General features: G+C 43.3%; 2 protein-coding genes across 6 annotated transcripts in view; one reads left to right on the top strand and one right to left on the bottom strand.

Moving 5' to 3' along the window:
* igsf9b (immunoglobulin superfamily, member 9b) overlaps positions 1 to 8,754 on the top strand; it is a 28,017-nt gene extending 19,263 nt beyond the window's left edge. For 3 of the 4 annotated variants that reach the window (XM_006805894.3, XM_006805892.3, XM_006805893.3), the window contains exons 10-22: positions 37 to 177; positions 273 to 389; positions 468 to 618; positions 718 to 829; positions 912 to 1,087; positions 1,183 to 1,421; positions 1,553 to 1,637; positions 1,728 to 1,898; positions 2,047 to 2,083; positions 2,317 to 5,733; positions 5,883 to 6,040; positions 6,899 to 7,110; positions 7,322 to 8,754. In XM_006805894.3, the coding sequence (XP_006805957.2) occupies positions 37 to 177; positions 273 to 389; positions 468 to 618; positions 718 to 829; positions 912 to 1,087; positions 1,183 to 1,421; positions 1,553 to 1,637; positions 1,728 to 1,898; positions 2,047 to 2,083; positions 2,317 to 5,733; positions 5,883 to 6,040; positions 6,899 to 7,098 (5,004 nt within the window). In that variant the 3' untranslated portion in view covers positions 7,099 to 7,110; positions 7,322 to 8,754. The remainder of the gene's footprint in view (positions 1 to 36; positions 178 to 272; positions 390 to 467; positions 619 to 717; positions 830 to 911; positions 1,088 to 1,182; positions 1,422 to 1,552; positions 1,638 to 1,727; positions 1,899 to 2,046; positions 2,084 to 2,316; positions 5,734 to 5,882; positions 6,041 to 6,898; positions 7,111 to 7,321) is intronic. The other variant, XM_006805895.3, reaches the window with a different exon arrangement.
* Positions 8,755 to 10,786: 2,032 nt separating this feature from the next.
* On the bottom strand, positions 10,787 to 15,360 carry gatd3l (glutamine amidotransferase class 1 domain containing 3, like). 2 transcript variants are annotated; one of them, XM_006805891.3, is made up of 7 exons: positions 15,124 to 15,358; positions 14,998 to 15,050; positions 14,800 to 14,913; positions 14,578 to 14,709; positions 14,356 to 14,448; positions 11,128 to 11,293; positions 10,816 to 11,023 (listed from the first exon to the last, which is right to left on the bottom strand). In XM_006805891.3, exons 1-7 carry the CDS (start codon positions 15,238 to 15,240, stop codon positions 10,889 to 10,891), a joined length of 810 nt encoding a protein of 269 aa, XP_006805954.1. In that variant the 5' UTR covers positions 15,241 to 15,358; the 3' UTR covers positions 10,816 to 10,888. The 2 variants fall into 2 exon arrangements, with proteins under 2 accessions (XP_087705151.1, XP_006805954.1); XM_087849025.1 differs by having other exon boundaries at positions 10,787 to 11,293; positions 15,124 to 15,360.
* Positions 15,361 to 16,472: the final 1,112 nt, after the last annotated feature.

Here is a 16,472-nt window from a genome sequence, read left to right as displayed (position 1 = left end):
AAAGGGAGTTTGGAATCAATCTTTGTACCTATGCAGTACCCAGGTTGGATGGTGAACTCAGAGGGCTCAGTATTTATAGCGACAGCCAATGACAATGCTGTGGGTATGTACACCTGTACGCCTTATAACAGCTATGGCAGCATGGGGCAGTCTGAACCCACCCGTGTCATCTTAAAGGTAAGGCTGTTGTTCTCAACTCAAGTCTTTAGTATCAGGAAGATGATGCACACTAATTAACGGGCAAAAGTAAAAAGGCTCTTTCCGTCCTCCAGGACCCACCATCGTTCCGCGTGCCTCCTCGACCTGAGTATTTCCAGGAGGTGGGCCGGGAGTTGATCATACCCTGTGAAGCCAGTGGAGACCCTGCTCCAAACGTGACATGGAGCAAGGTACGGGAAATTCTCACGGATGCAGCAACACATACGTGTTAATTCCTTATTTTAACTAATCTGTGTCCTCCCTCACAGATTGGCCCTACGCCTCGCTCCCCATACACTGTGTTGGCTAACGGCTCCCTCCTGCTGCAGCCAGTTAGTAAAGATCACCACGGGGGTTGGGAGTGCCTGGCCACTAATCGTGTAGCCACTGTCAGTGCAGGCACAGTGGTCATGGTGCTGGGTGAGTGATCAACCGCATCTCTGCAATAAATATGTGACTCCTGCATTCACTGAATTCAAGTGTACTGCCAGCAGTTCAAAGTGACGTTCTCCTCCTCAGGCACCAGCCCTCACGCTGTGTCCTCAGTGTTTGTCACCACAGAGGTGAACCAGGCAAACGTGTCCTGGGTGCCAGGCTTTGATGGTGGATTCACCCAGAAATTCACTGTGTGGTCAGTGACATAAAATACATAAAATATCACACAATCGTTAGATCCATTTCTTTTTTTTTTGACTGTTTTGTTTTTCTTCCAGGGTCAAGCAGGCATCCAGGGGGAAACATGAATGGGCGTCTTTGCCAGTGCCAACATCTAAAAACTACCTGCTGGTGACTGGGCTACTTGCCGCCACTGGCTATCAGTTCAGCGTCCTACCTCAGAATAAGCTCGGCTCTGGACCTTTCAGCGAAATTATAACTGTGCGAACTCAAGGTTTGTACAACTGAACTGTTTTGGGTTTGATTACTTCTTACACTTTTTACTACAAGTATTTATAAGTATTAACTTATACTTTGCTTTCTTACCAGCTGTGCCAACAGAAGCACCTACAGCTGTCACCACTCTCCCAATTCTGGATCCTCCCATATTCCTGTCAGCCAACCGGACCGAGCAAGGCGTTCTGCTGCAGTGGTTTCCTCCCGAAGCTCCATTTTCTCCACTGACAGGTTATGTACTGCAGGCCCGCAGGGATCAGGGGCAGTGGGTCATCCTCACCAGCAACATCAGCGCCAATCAGAGTGACCTGCTTGTTCAGGGACTGCTGAGGGTAAGTTCTTATACCTAATTGTTATATTATTTTATATGAAATTAAAGTTATACTGATTTTTTATGAAAAGCCACTCTTTAAATGAGTGCTAGTTTGTGTCTATAATCAAAATCCTGATCCGTCTCTCTCAGGACTCGAATTACGATCTGAGGCTTATGTCTCGCTGCAATAAAGTGCTCAGTGAGCCCAGCGAGTCTGTCAATGTATCCACCATCGGTATGTGGCTTTGTACAAATTACTAAAAGCATTACAGCCCGCAAGTTGATAACTGCTGGAATTAGTGGCCTCTGACTGGTGTGATTACAGGGATGGAGGTTTACCCCCTGCGCCCAAGACTCTTGGAGGTTATCCCTGAGCCGCTGTTGGCTGGTGTGTTAGCTGGAGTGTGCTTCCTGTTTGTGGCCATCGTTCTGTCTTTGGTGACAGCATGCTACATGAGTCAGAGGAGACAGCGCCGGCGCAGGAAGAGAAGACAAGGTAAAGTGTGATTTAATCATACAAACACAAGTTTTAAATTTGAAAGTGTGAGCACGTATACGTTTCCCAAGTTTAAGTTAATTATATGATTTGAGAGTTTCATCTGTGCTGGTGTCTGATATTTTTTCCTTTCCTTACATTTTGGCAGATCTGCCATCTGCACTTCAGAAGAGCACATCTCAAGAGTAAGTGTAGGAATCCCCCTATTTATATTGTATTTGAAATAGACCACATGCAGTAATATTTATTTATGGTGCTGTTGTAAAGCTTATTTTCTAATTGATATATGATTATTATGTACATGTGATAAAACGGTAAAGGCAGCTGTTTTTATTCTCTGTTACCACGGAAGTAGCTGAGCACAATCTTCAGCTTTAATCAACTTTAACAGCATTTATTTCCTGTCTGACTTTCTCAGAGTTCGCTCACCCCCTCGCAGTCCAGACAGTGTCCTGAAGCTGAAGCTGTGTCCACCACTTCCTTTCTTTCCCAACTCGTCCTGCTCACAGTCCGATCGATCCTCGTTTGACAGGGGAAGTCACGGCGAATACCACGACCAACGGAAGCAACTCTTGTCCAATTCTTCTCCGCCACCTCATTACACACTCTTTGAGAGTCACCTGGGGTCTCAGGCGCCCTCACCAAGTGCTCTGGAGTCCATTTCCAGAGGTCCGGATGGACGCTTCATTGTCCAGCCACTGCCAGAAGGTTCTAGTCCCTCGAATAGAAAACATTTAAAGAAGACTGTCCTACAAAGTAATGGTGGAGCTGGTGGGGCAAGTGGCTCAGGAAGCAGCAGGACATCCTTTAGGGACTCTGCAAAGTCGAGCATTTTAAGCTCAGAGAAAGATGAGAGGAAGGATTCTCCTCTCACAGTGGATGTCCCGGAGCTGAGCAGGCCTCCTTCCTCCCCTGGAAGAGTACGGGCCATGGCCAGAAACTTCTCCCGTCATGGCTGCTTTTATTCTGATGACGAGCAAAGCTCAGAGGCTCTTTTAGAAAGAGCCAGCTTTTATTCAGACAACAGTGAGAAGAAACCCAGTGATCCTCTGAGGAGGTATCGCACGACAGGACACACAGAAGACCTGCTGTCCTCTTTTGGAAGGAGGACAAAGCTTCTGGATAGAGACACAGACAGGCTGCAGCCTTCAGGCTATGAGCCTATGGAGAGTCAGTTAACTAATAACAGCACCTTAGTCTCACAACTTGACAGTGAGCTGGAGAGGGATAGCATTAACAAGTGTGTCCAGCTGGCAAAAGAGAGGGAAGAAATGGAGAGAGAGCTAAAGAGCTATACAGCTGAGCAAAGAAGTCGAAATCGTGGGAGAGATGAACATCAGACTAATAAAACAGAAAGTCCTCAGAGGGATGAGCCTGAGTCAGAAGAAGAACCTGTATGGAAACCACAAGATGTTAGTATCAGACAGAAACATAGGCCTTTGGGTCAAACAAGTCGAGTGTCTGACTATAGGAGAGCGTGCTACTTTGGCAACACAAGCAGTCCCATGGACCGGCTCCCCATGTCTCGCATTCAGTGGGACATTAGCCCTGTAACATCTGTGACCAGCCTTATTCCTGTACAGACTCCTCAGGAGACCGCATCGCCCAGGCCACGGCGTCCTCGCCTCTGTAGAGAAACCACCGAGGACTCGCTTGCTGTTGATTCATCACGGTCTCCGGTCACCCAGAACACCTCTCTCCCCACAATCTCCCCTGATGTTACCAGTGAACCCCCTTCTATGTGTGTCGACAAACCAGATCGAGCGCGGTCACTGAGTCCTCAGGGAGATCCTGATATATACATGAAGTCCATCAATGAGCAGGACATAATGGAAAAGACACAGCATGAAGATATTGCAGGACGGAGGTCAAGGCATTCGTATGCTTATGGAGGCACTCATCTCTGGGAGACAGCTGCCAAAAGTCCTTCATTAATGAGTGAGAGGGCTGAAAGTTCAGCTTCTTCACCTTATAATCAGCCTGAGAGACCTGCAGACACGGACTACACATCCACAAGGGATCCCAGCACCTCCAGTTACTCTACTTTGCCTTATGAGCATCACAAAGTGGGACCAAAGGCTAAAGGCAGAGAGACTCAAGTCCAGGATGACCGACGAAGTTCAGGATTTTACTCTGACTTAGAGAAAGAAGGAATCCGAGCACGCTCCCGGAGGAGCGACAGATGCCTTTTCTCTGACAGCCCTAGCCCTATATCATCCTTAACTCTTGTGGAAGAAGCCGAGAGCGACCAGTCTCAATTTTCTGTCCCCAGAATGTCAGACTCCTTCAAGGCCAAGCCCACAGCTCAATCTCCCAAAATGTCCCCACTCCAGACAAGTGCAATTCTCGAGTATCTGAGCCTTCCTGGTTTTATTGAAATGAGTGTGGATGAGCCTGTGGAAGAAGTCACAGACAGCAAAGGGGAAAACTCAGAACTAAAGCCAGAAAAATCAGTGGTGGCTAAACCTGATGTAGTTCCTAAAAACTGGGAGGTTCATGTTCAGGAAAACCGTGAAACTGGCTCAAACCAAGAAGCGGTTTGCTTTAAACAAACTCATTCTGCAGGCGCTGCTGAGGCCAGCTTTGACACTAGTAAAAAACAAGATTATGGACGTTCCCGCCATGGGGAAGCTAGAGTAAGATTTCCTGATGACCCAAAACCATTCTCACCTGGCCCAGAAAAAACTAGCAAGCAGCTCTATGATGAGAAAACAAAGATTCAGGTTGGAAATAAGAGCACATACAGGCCCGAATCCAGACTCGGGTCCAGGTCAGCTTACACCTTGTTCAGTGCAGCTAAAGGCATGGCGGATATAGTGTCAAAACACTCGCAGAGTTTTGTAGACAGTAGTGAGTCTTTATCAGAGCAATCCCAAAGACAAGCTTCTCAGGGCAGCAGGACTAATAACATTGTATCGCGTATAAATCAAGCCCCTGTGCCATTTCTAAAGAAATCCTTAAGCATAGGTCCCTGCAGGACTCTTTCAGGCATGGGACAGCCTCGTCCTTTTCTAAAGAAATCTATCAGCCTGGGCCCACAGAGGTGGGAGCACTTTGAGAGCCCAAGGACTTATATTTCTGAGAGATGCTACTGGGACGAATTCCCAAACCCAGACGTCAGGGTGAAGTCCTATAGTTTGGGTCGCACACCGCCTTCCCTCCCCAGGCCTGGCCCCTCCTGGAGGGAGTATGTCCCGTTCAGGCGCCCCAGCATGGGCAGCTTAGAGAGGCCTCATCACGCACAAAGATCTTTAGCTAGTCCTTCCTACCTCACGCCTGCTGCGTACCCACCCAGACAAACCTCAGTCTCCCCACTGATGGAACCCTCCGATCCACGACGGCAAGCTACCGTTTTCCCAGAATCCTCCAGATGGTCCCCCACTTGTCCTGAAGCTCTGAGGTCTGTCCAACATAAATATGTCCCCATGCCCTCCTCTATCCCCATCCCCCACTACCAGCACCAGCACTGGGCAGGATCCAGAGGGGATGGCCTGAAACCCATGGACTCAAGGAGAGGTCCTCCGAGGTCCTACCTGCCCAGGGGCATTAGCTGGCCCTCACCTTACTACGCCCCTTTCCCACCACGAGAGGGGGAGATCTACAGGCAGCCTGACAGGATGATGGGGAGGGGAGGGGAGACCGAGATCCGGGAAGGCAGAGAAATCAGGGAGGGGGGCAGGGCCAGTTATGCCAGTCAGAGCAGTGGTAGAGGGAGTGCTGGACTCTTCCGGCAGTCCCTGTCCATCACTCCCACGCTGCTCAGCTCCCCAGAAACCACAGAGGAAAATGAGCGTCACAGAGCTGACATGGATTTGCCTGAGAGGAGAGCGAAAAGGTGAAACACCGTCACACCTGAAAAAGCAAAACAAACTGGAGCGTCCTCACGGCTGAAGGACTTCTTTCTGTTGCCAAAATAACATTAATATTGTCATTTTACTTGTTGGTAATTGCTTTTATTCTTACCACCTTGTTTTGTGTGTCTAGAAGGAACACATCAGTAGATGAGAGTTATGAGTGGGACTCTACTGATGCCTGTGTGGACTCTGAGGTCCTGGAGGCCACAAAGTTTGATCAGTCACAAACAGGTTTACAGAGAGGCAGTCGGGATCAAGCCGGTGGCCTCCAGGATCCGCGGTACAAAGGTGACTATTTCTGTTACTTTTCTTCTTTATGTAGCATGTTTCCTTATGAGTGAAATGCTTAGGCAGGATTCACACGGATGTGTTTCATGCTTCGGCGCTCTCACTTTTCATGCACTTTGATATTACCCCGACTAATTTGCTAGTTGCATAAAGGCAGAATTGGCACGACCAAAGACTTGAATCCACGAGTATTTCTTTGATCAACTACCAAACATTTAGATGACTATTTGCCGTGCACTTCCCTACATTAAATCTGGTGACATCACATGTTGCCAAACTAACTATGAATCCATTACTTTGCTTTTGAAATACCAGTGCAGGCGTCACATCACATTTATTCCGATTTTCCAGAAATCGTGTTAGGAAAATATCCTGACAGAGTGATGTGGTTGTTTGTGCAGTTCATCGTCAACACAAAGAAGAAGTCCATCATTGTATTAAATAATTAACCTCACCTGCAACCACTTTGGCAGATGACTCAGCCAGGTGGAGGTTTCTTCCTGTTAAAAGGGAGTTTTTCTTTCCCACTGTCACCAAGTGGTTTTTCACAGGGGTCATGAGATTTTTGGGGTTTCTCTCTATTATTATAGTATTTTTATCTTACAATATAAAACGTCGTAAGGCGATTATTGTTGTGAATCTGCACTATCTAAATAAAAGTGAATAGAACAAAGTTTATAAGAGCCAGCTGGGAAACAACCACCGTCAAGCACTGAAGCAGCATATCCATGTGAATCCTGCCTTACAGTGATGGCTGCATGTGTTCATCTTGTGCCCTCGTGCTGTGATTATTGTGAGCTTGTCCCATGACATGCCCATCCATGCATTTCCTGTGCCTCACCTCACCCACCCCCCCAGGCCCGTCTCCCTCAGTCAGCCCGCCAGTTTTCAATCCACCTCGATGCCAGTTCAGCCGCTCTCTAAGTGAAGCACGTTTCAACGCTCTCCGCCTGGAGTACGAAGAGTACAGGCGGGCTCAGGAATCCATCTGTTCCCGTGAGCCCTGCGTCACCCCTGGCCACGATTCAGACTCTGACTCCAGCTCAGCACTGCTCTAGCAGCTTAACTCGGTCCGTTATTCTGCCTGCCCTCTCGCCTTCTTCCTCCTTTCTCCACCTCTCACTGGTCGCCTTGCTTGCACCATCTTCTTGCCTGCTTTCATATCATTGATGTGCAGTGAAGTTGTGCTTGATTAAAACCTTCTGATTATATTTAAAATCCTTTAACCTGGCCCTTCAAGGTTCGTGTAATGCTAAACTCCTGTGTTTTTGTCTTTCACAGGTACCTCTAAGGGAGATATCAAATAGCAGTTTTAATGAATTAACGACAGCGCTGTGGTCACCACACAGTCACACCTCACTGGAGCTTTGTTATGTGAATCCTCTGTTAAAACGGACATTGCTCATCAAATGTAAGACGGCAACTCTTCGGTTGTTTTTGGATTACGTATTCTTTTTCTTGTCTTGTTGTTCCATTGTGCTTTGCATAATGAAGCTGAAAAGGAATTATTTATTTTTCTTACAAAGCGCATGCAGCTGTGTTTGAGGCTTTATTTTGTAATCTTGACAATCAGGCCCAAAGGAATGAAAAGTTTAGTGAGGCATAAAAATGTTTTTACAGTCCACAGCTCAGAAAGACCTGCTTTATAAAAGCAACAGCCTGCTACGTATTTGGACTGTTTAAGACGCTCCTTTAGTAAAAAAAAAAAAGGGGATGTTTGGGCAGTGTCTGTGTCTCTAATGTCGCCTGTGATACCAATCAAACAGCACTAAAAACATTTTCTTCCCACTCCCACTTAATAAGACTAAGTACTTAAATAATAATAATAGTACTTGCAGTTTAAATAATGCTAAGGCTTCCTGCAATTTGTGTTACTGATCCTTTACAAGAATTTGCTCACTTCCTGCTATGACTCGCCCTTTGGTTGCCTAAAATTATGTATCCCACATATTATCTGTCCCAGTAACATCCTCCCATTGAGCTCTTATTAATCAGTTCACCTAAAATCTTGCCCCTGTATTTGTTAAAAATGTATAAATGTTTATATATAGTTTATTGTGAATGATTGAATGTTGTATTGTGTACAGTCCTCTTCAAAGAAAAAAGCTTCTTTACTCCACCTGAGTCAGTCAGACTCTGTGATTTATGAATAACAGATACTGTAACACTTGATAAGATACACAGGGAAATTTATTTTTGCCTTATTTTATTCACATCACCCTGAATGACAGTGGAGAGGTTTCGACTGGCGGGATGTATTCAAACAAAAACCGGAGGATTCACACTGATTGAACACCTTCTCCTCACACAATGAGTATTTGTGTATATTTATTGAAGCGACTTACGATATGCAACGATGTTTACAATTCACATCCTCGATGTGAAGGCAGCACTGTGAATATTTCATCGACTTCTGATTCTGCATTTGAAGTCTGTTATGAATTTTGTGCCCGTTTTTTTGTTTGTTTTTGGTTTATTTTTTACCGAACAGAAGGCGCTTTTGTACATCACCTGACAAACAGAGATCTAAAGAATATCTTTGTAGCTATAGTTTGGGATTTGTACTATATTTACTTTCCTAACCCAGATGAAAATGCATTTCTGACGATGGCTTTGGAAGCTCTGTATAAACTGGAAATTTTTATATCTTACCACCTGGCTGTTTTTTGTCATTTTTATATGTTTGTAATGAATAAATTGTTTTATTCAGAATGCATCAGACTGAAAGAGTGTTGACTGATTTTCTTTTCTAAACACTTAACACCTATCACTGTTAACACAATAGTCCCTCTCATTAAAGCTTGGGTAACCCTCTTAAATAAGGCTTGTGATCAAGAGTCTAATTCCCCTGTAATTAAATGGAATTTCTTTTATTATTATTATTATTATTATTATTATTATTATTGTGTAATTATATTTATCTACAATAACAAGTTCAAAACAAAAATTAGAAATAATTATAATCTAAGTAGCTTTTAGATTTATATAGCAATAACAACTTTAATGATATAGCACATTACATATGTAAAATCAATGTGCTTAATAAGACAACAGCATTAAAACCCTGTGTAGGTTTACAATGCCTTAAAGACAGTGAAAACAGCAAAAACAAAACAAATCAACAGGACCTATTCAGTGTAAACCCGGGTTAATAAAAAGGTCTGTTTTTGAATATGTGCAGAGTTGAAGATCAGCAGGAAGTTGTAAAAAACCAGACTACAATAACGGAAAACACCTTCAGCACACTTAGCACTACTTTTTTCAGTCGTGCATCACTACAGGAAAGAGAAAATGATTATATTGTAAGTGAATTTAAATAGTGCACAAGTGATTTAAAAGGTACATCTAAAATTTTGGATATTTGACAGGAAAAGAAGCACAAGTTGTATTGTAATTTTGCAGAAAAACTATATTTCCTCATCTATATTATAAGTACACTATCCTTTTGTGTGTGTGTGTGTGTGTGGGGTGGGGGGGGGAGAATTAGGCACGTATTATGAAGTGATCTTGCCTAACTTTCACGTGTTTTATAGGAAAGGATGTACAAATTATTAGGATTATTAGGATTTTCCCTTACAATGAAAAATAAATAACATCCACATTTGTAATTACAATGTAATATGGGGAAATATTGTTTGTTGTTCCAAAAAATAATTCATAATTCATTCAATTCGTAAAAGAATTACGCCTTTAGTCATGGGCCATGTTATAAAGTGTTACCAAAGCTTGTTTATAGCAAACCTGTAGGTATGAGGCTGCCATTGTTTTCAAAATGACACAAAGTCAAGTCAGCTTTATCTTTCATATTAAAAGTATTTCAGAGGCTCTGTTAGACTCTACTTACTTGCAGCTTGCAGAACCATCTTAAGCAGCAATGGCATGAAGCAATTGTTTTCTGCATGACTTTGTGGAGGTCTTACAGAAAGTGCCCAGGTCCTGTGGCCAAATCATTATCGCTTCCCCACCGTGCCTGACAGATGGTGTGAGGTGTTTGTGCTGATGTTTGTTTTTTTCTTTAACAAACATGGCCAGGCATCTCCATTACTATAAGCTTTAACATTAACGACTGACTAAGATCAACTAACTGAGGCCTCTAGAGTTTGATGTAGCTGTTGGGTTTTTCCCAGTTTTTCTCAGCATTGCGTGGTCTGACCTTGGGGTGAATTTGCTGGGATGTCACTCCTGGGAACACTGTGGGATTATTTTAACACACACCCGAATACTCCAAACCAGCAAACTGACAAAATGTCTGCATTTACAGAGAAGCTCACACTTGCTGATCAGTTAACTAAGTGCTTTGATTGACAGACACTAACTGCCACTTACCTTTGTTCCCAGTTTTTTCCAAGATTACTTTTCTTTACATGACTAACTATTGTGAGTGCAAGCAGTGTTCTGCAGAAAGCTGAATCACAGTTTGATTTAAGGACTTAAAATGTCAGGGTATTTGTGCAATATTAGACTTTGCCTACACTCGAGGTGTAGATCCTATCTACACTTTTTGGGATCAAAACCATTAAATATTTTCTCCTTGCGATGTTTATCTGTTAAGTTGGTGGAAGTAGCTGTGATGGTGCTTTCTCATGCACCCAAATCAGCAGTTAAGAGCACAAATGTACCAAAAGAGGACACTTGCTATTAAAACTCTGACTTGTTATTTTGAGGAAGCGCAGTGGATTTCTCAGTGGCTGTCTTTAACCCCATCCTTAGCTCTCATATTGACCAAACAAGATTACACAACACACATTTGTTGTTTTACTAAACTATTTTTATTGTTTCAGGTAAGAATTCATCACAGTACACAGGTGTATATTTTGCAGTAGCACTATTTCTTCTCCAGATGTCACCTCACTTGGTTGACATGCGCATGACATGCTTGACCATATTTCCAATACCATCAAATATATAGTGATAGTGATAGTCAGTCTCCCACATGAAGGATGGAGTGCTAACCACTTTGTTCTTCTCATCCACATAGGCTTCGTAAAGGAAAGGGTTAAGGTCAAATCAGAGGTTATTTCAGGATAATGACAAAGAGAATATTTTTCACTGATATTAATACTGAACAGAAAACTTGGAAAGGATATATATGGCTCACGGACGTTGTGGCGAGCACCCATGCCCTTCACAGCCTGCACCATGTTTGTGTTTGGCCAGTTTCCCCAGCGGGTGTTGTCGTCTCGCTCGTAACCCATGGTTACCTCAATGCTCGGCAGCACACGGCAGGCCAGCACAGGAGCCATGCTGGCGAGTCTGAAACAGGAGCAGGAGAGGACAGTTGTCTGAGGTCGGCCAGGGTGGGAGACTTACCGGTGTAAGCCAGACAGGAGAGACTGAGTCCTGAGAAAAGAAAGTCTCTCCCAGAGCAGCACTGATTTGGTGTGACACCACAAAACTGGTGGCTAGATTAGGATTAATATGATAATTTAACAGCAAATTAAAGCCCCCCAAAAACAAAGTTTTAATTTGGAAAAAGGGAATAGAAGCTCAGTGGACGTTTGCCATCACTTAATCTGCATCACCTGGAGGTAGGAAGGAAAATACAAGGCCAGCATTGCAGACAGCAGTACTGATACTGATAACTTATAAAGACAGCTTATGTTTGGGAGAGCAGTGTGTCATGATTTATGAGATAAAACATCATCAGTTTGCAAATTCTAAACACAGTCACAGTCATTTTTACTTTCTACAATTATTAGTTAAGACAAAAAAACTCATGTATTTTGAAACTGGGTTTGTTTCAGAGCTGGGATGTAAATGTGCCTGTCTCTGAAACACAGCTTCAGTTGTTTAAATGTGCTAAAGGCTATAAATAAAATAACCATGACAACCAAACATTTTTTATTTTGTGTAGATTTTTTATAAACTTCTTTTTTAATTTAATATATGTTTTCATTAATAATGCATCAGTCCAATTCATTGGGCTACATACTGAACTTAGAGGGCAGAAATAAAGTATCGTTCCTATTACCAGACTCAATCTGATACCAATACCAGCATTGGTATCAATACTATCGATACTTTGATTGAGCCACCCACCTCTAACAGACAGGATACGTCATTCTCTATTCTACCCACATTTTTAAATACTGTTAACAAAGCTAAATACAGACATGCATGAAGCACTGTTCAGTTACTTCTCAGGAGAAATGAGAGCAGTTTCTAATGCACTGCGCAGGTATTTGAGTTTTAAGAGTGCTGCCTGCGAGCCGCGTTCTTCACAGACACTGAACATTTCCTCGCCCCTCTTTGCACCTTTTGATCTGCCTGTCAGACATCGTGGCACTGAAAAGCTAAGGGGTTTTTTTCTGCATGAAGCTGCAGCTGGAGGGTTTGTGCCATGGAGGGAGATGCGCATTGCGGAGTACTCATTATGCCCCCCAGGCACTAAATTCTCGGTTTAAGAAAGGTGGCGTGATTCTAAATATAGGTTTGCTTGTTTTGTTGGCAGATCGTTTTCAGATTTAAAGACTCAATTACAGCTCTGACAAAACAGAACAATGGAGGGGGTGTTATATGGAGGCAGCGGGGCTCCCGTCTGCAATAGAAACATGTCATCACTTTGACAGTGATACTCACTCCCAAATTACACAGCTTGCAAAACATTTGAAGGCCTTTGCTCTTGATGGTAGAATGGCTACAAATGATGGCTGTTTTAGTCTTTAAATAATCTGTAATGGCTCCGACTCCTCTGTTCGCATTAATGGCAGTAGGAAAGGATTAGTCCTCTTTGGGTTGCGGTCAAGAGTACTTTTTAACCCTACTCAGCCTCCAACTCCTCTCTTTAATTCCTGTAATCCCGCATCTCCTGTGGCCTTTGACCAGGCCTTCTGCACCCTGTTCCCTGTCTGCGCAGCCACTGCTCATCACCTCATCAGTGCCCTTGTGCCAACGCAGTCACCAAGGCCAAACCGGTCAGAAGCAGTCTGAACGGATGTTTTCAAAAGACAAAAAGGCATTCTGTAATCAGATTACATTACGTAATCTAGCCTCGTTCAAAACTTTTTAGTGCGATTGGGTTATTGATCCAAAAAAGAAAAAAAAAATCTGGATTATCCTAATCCCAACAGAAGAGTGAATTTGGGGGGGGTTTTGTGAAGAAAATGTAATAAAAGTTTAAAATTGATCAAATAAACCAACAGTTGGAGAGATCATGTAGATGAGGTAAACATTAGGCTATGTATAGACGTTTTACTGCAGTAAAGTGGGAAAAAAGGTTTCTCTAACCAGAAAATCAGCCCTGTCATACATCAGGACTGCCTGCAATGACACAATCATCTGAGGTGCAGCAGTCAAAACTGCACCTCTACACATTCATGTAGGAAAGCCAGCTTTAAAAATCTGTTCTCTCCATAAATGAGGATCATTATGATCTTATGATTTAAAACGTGAGTTCAGAATACCCAGAAGCCACAGCCAGCACCCTGCACTGTCATAATGTGTGTAGTCCCATTTAGAACAGGCGCAATCGGGATTTGGTCGTCTCATACAGTTTGAATCCGGATCAGGATGAAGTTAATACAATGCTAATTTAAAAAATTAGCATTGTATTAACTGAAAAAAAGCACTAAAGTAAGAGGGGTTACATGAACCTGGAGATTTTCATAGATTATTGTGATCCTGATTTTTTTCTTTCTTTTTCCTTTTTTTAAAAAAAACAAAACTATTTTTGAACAACACCGGAGTGTCAGTACCAAGACTGTCCTGTCTGCTTTGAACTGTAGGATTTGTGTGGTCTGTCTGCCCTCATGTTCCTCGATGTCAGCTTAGGACTCTGCTTGCCCTGCTGTCTGCTCTGATCAGTGAGAGCCAATAAGGAAACTTTTAGCTGACGCTTTGTAAATCTTCTCAATCACTTATTTAATTATATGCAGCTTTTCTTCTCGACTGGGTTTGTTATTTTAACACACTGACTATTCTCTGTAGTTTCACTGTTCCACAGCAGAAGTCAGATTTCCATGTGCAAAGCTTTACTCGCAGGAAATGAAATGATTAACAAATTTTAAGGATGCGATGTGATCATTTTTACCTAATAAGATTATATTAGTAACTACTAACAGAATCTGCAACACTGTAAATATGAAGTCTCTCAGTCAGCATCAGCATTCACTGCCCGACTGTTTTCCTTTTTACAGCCTCTCCATGGTCCCAATTCCATTACAGGGATTGTTTAAATCTTTAAATAGTTTAAAGTAATCTAACATAATCTGATTTAAAGCGTGCCAGAACTCACTGGCGGTCTTTAAAGTGGCCTCATGATTTATCAAATTCTCCATCAGTACTGCAGGAGTGAATATTGCTCAGATCATACGCACCCGATAGGCTTGCGTGAACGATGGAAATCCTTAAGCACCCTTTCCACGTCGCCGTGCAGCTTGCAGTCTTTGCCGTCCTTCATAAAAGAGGATCTGAAGAGTAAAAACTAATAATTAGTGGTTCATTTTTAATGTAATACAAACTTGTGTTGTATCTAATCCTAACTCTGTTTTACACCAGCCGGTCTCAGAGTGATTTCTTCACATGTCAGCACTCCTCACAGATTCTTGATGATTCCATGGCCTCCTGGAAAGATGACGGCGTCGAAGCTGTTGACATCCAGCTTGGACAGGTCCTGCATTTGTGTCATTCCCTGTCCGTGACTGAAGCGGGCTGCCTCCATCATCATGTTCCTGCGGGGATGGACAGAATTCATCACAAAGTGCACCCACATAACCATAGACAAAGTCAAAACGCCCACTGCGCCCATCTTCGAGGCCCACCGGTTCTCTCCAGAGGCAGGTTGCTTTCTCATGTGGTCAATCACATGCATCTGCTGTTGATTTGGAGCAAACATCTGGAAGCGGGCGCCGTTACGGCTCAGGTGGTACATGGTGCTGAAGACGAGAGGGGTGCATTACCATCTGCCTGTGTTAATTCAGTCATGTGCATTTCCTGACCTCAGCAGGAGTGATACTCACTAAACCCCTTCATGGACATCAGTACCGTCCCACCATCCACATCCTGAGAAAACCTGAAACACATGGACTCACCAAATCACACCCGTGGATCTGCTCCTTTCTCCCAGACTGATCTGCATCACTTACCACTGCAACGTTAGTATTTCCCCAGTTGCCGTAGTCACCCTGGTGCACAAAGCACGCAGGCTGGCGAGAAAGAACAGCCAGCGTTTGTTTTGACAGCAAAGCCCTGGTTGCCAGCATGATTTAGCTTCAATCTCACTGTTGTAGAAGAAAAATAGAAATAAAAAAGACTTCACAGTTTTACCACCGAGCCACGTAGAGACTTTTAATGGTCGTGGTGTTGATGTCAACGAGGTTGTCCGTATATATACCTGTAGAGTGGGGCTAAGTGACGTTGCCACGTAAGCTCTGTCTTCTGAGAAGAGCCGTCTCTTGTTTGCCTTGACTGACTTACTCTCCTCCTCATCAACGCTCTTTCCTATTAATACCCATTTGGCCACAGAGTGACACTTCAGCTTTGAAGAGCAATGTAAACATGTAGTGCTTCAACCCAAACAGCAGCTTGACCTTTTAATAGTTTAACTCTTGGTGACAGATGCAGACGAGCGAACTTGCAGAAGAACAGACGCTAAAAATGTTAGAGTAGCTAACCTATACTTTGGCAGAACAGTCAGTGTCTTTTATATAAGGCAACAATCGAAGTGATGCCCGAGTGAGCCCTTTTTCCTGCTTTCTATAGTTACTCCTTTGTCCCAATTCAATTACAGGGATTGTTTAAATCTTGTGCGTTTAGCTAGTTCAAAGTAATCTAAGGTAATCTGATTTATGAAGTGTGGCAGAACGTGACAGTCTGTAATTTAACCTCATGATATACGTTATTCTACACTAGCTCATTATTTAAAGACTGTTTAATGATCACATTATGCTTCCAGGAAAAGCCTTGCAGTCTTTGCCAGTAAGACAGGTATTTTTTTGCACCAAAAAGATCCTGGGTTCAAGTCCCCCGGTCGGATGGGGCTTTTCTATGGGGTTTCTCTGTTCTTGGTAGGGTGAATGGTGATTCAGAATCACTCATTTGTGTGAATGTGATTGGCTTTCCTTCTTTTTGTGTTAGCCCTGCAACAGACTTGCGACTTGTCTTGGACGCACCCTGCCTCTCTCTTCTAGGCTCCAGTCTCACTGCGACCCTCAAATGGATAAGTGGTTAAGAAAACGGATGGATCAATCTTTTAAACTGCTTCATACTTCTGAACTCTTCACAGTAAAAGGTGTACCATACGCCCTCTAAAGTCCATTAGACCTTAAGACTCTTACTCTCTTTAATGCCATGTTGTGTCTACAGTCTCTAGACTACGAGACCAGAAATACCCCAGGCAGACGTAAACGTTAAAGTTACAACGCTGTTAGAGCAATGCAGATCCTTCAGGCTGCATTTGCTGAAATCACAATAAATCGATGTTAATTCACAGATG

Source organism: Neolamprologus brichardi, chromosome 12 (genome assembly GCF_056152115.1).
Source record: "Neolamprologus brichardi isolate AB-2024 chromosome 12, ASM5615211v1, whole genome shotgun sequence".
Lineage (NCBI taxonomy): Eukaryota > Metazoa > Chordata > Actinopteri > Cichliformes > Cichlidae > Neolamprologus > Neolamprologus brichardi.
The sequence above is the reverse complement of the archived record's forward strand: the minus strand, read 5'-3'. Positions and strand labels throughout refer to the sequence as shown.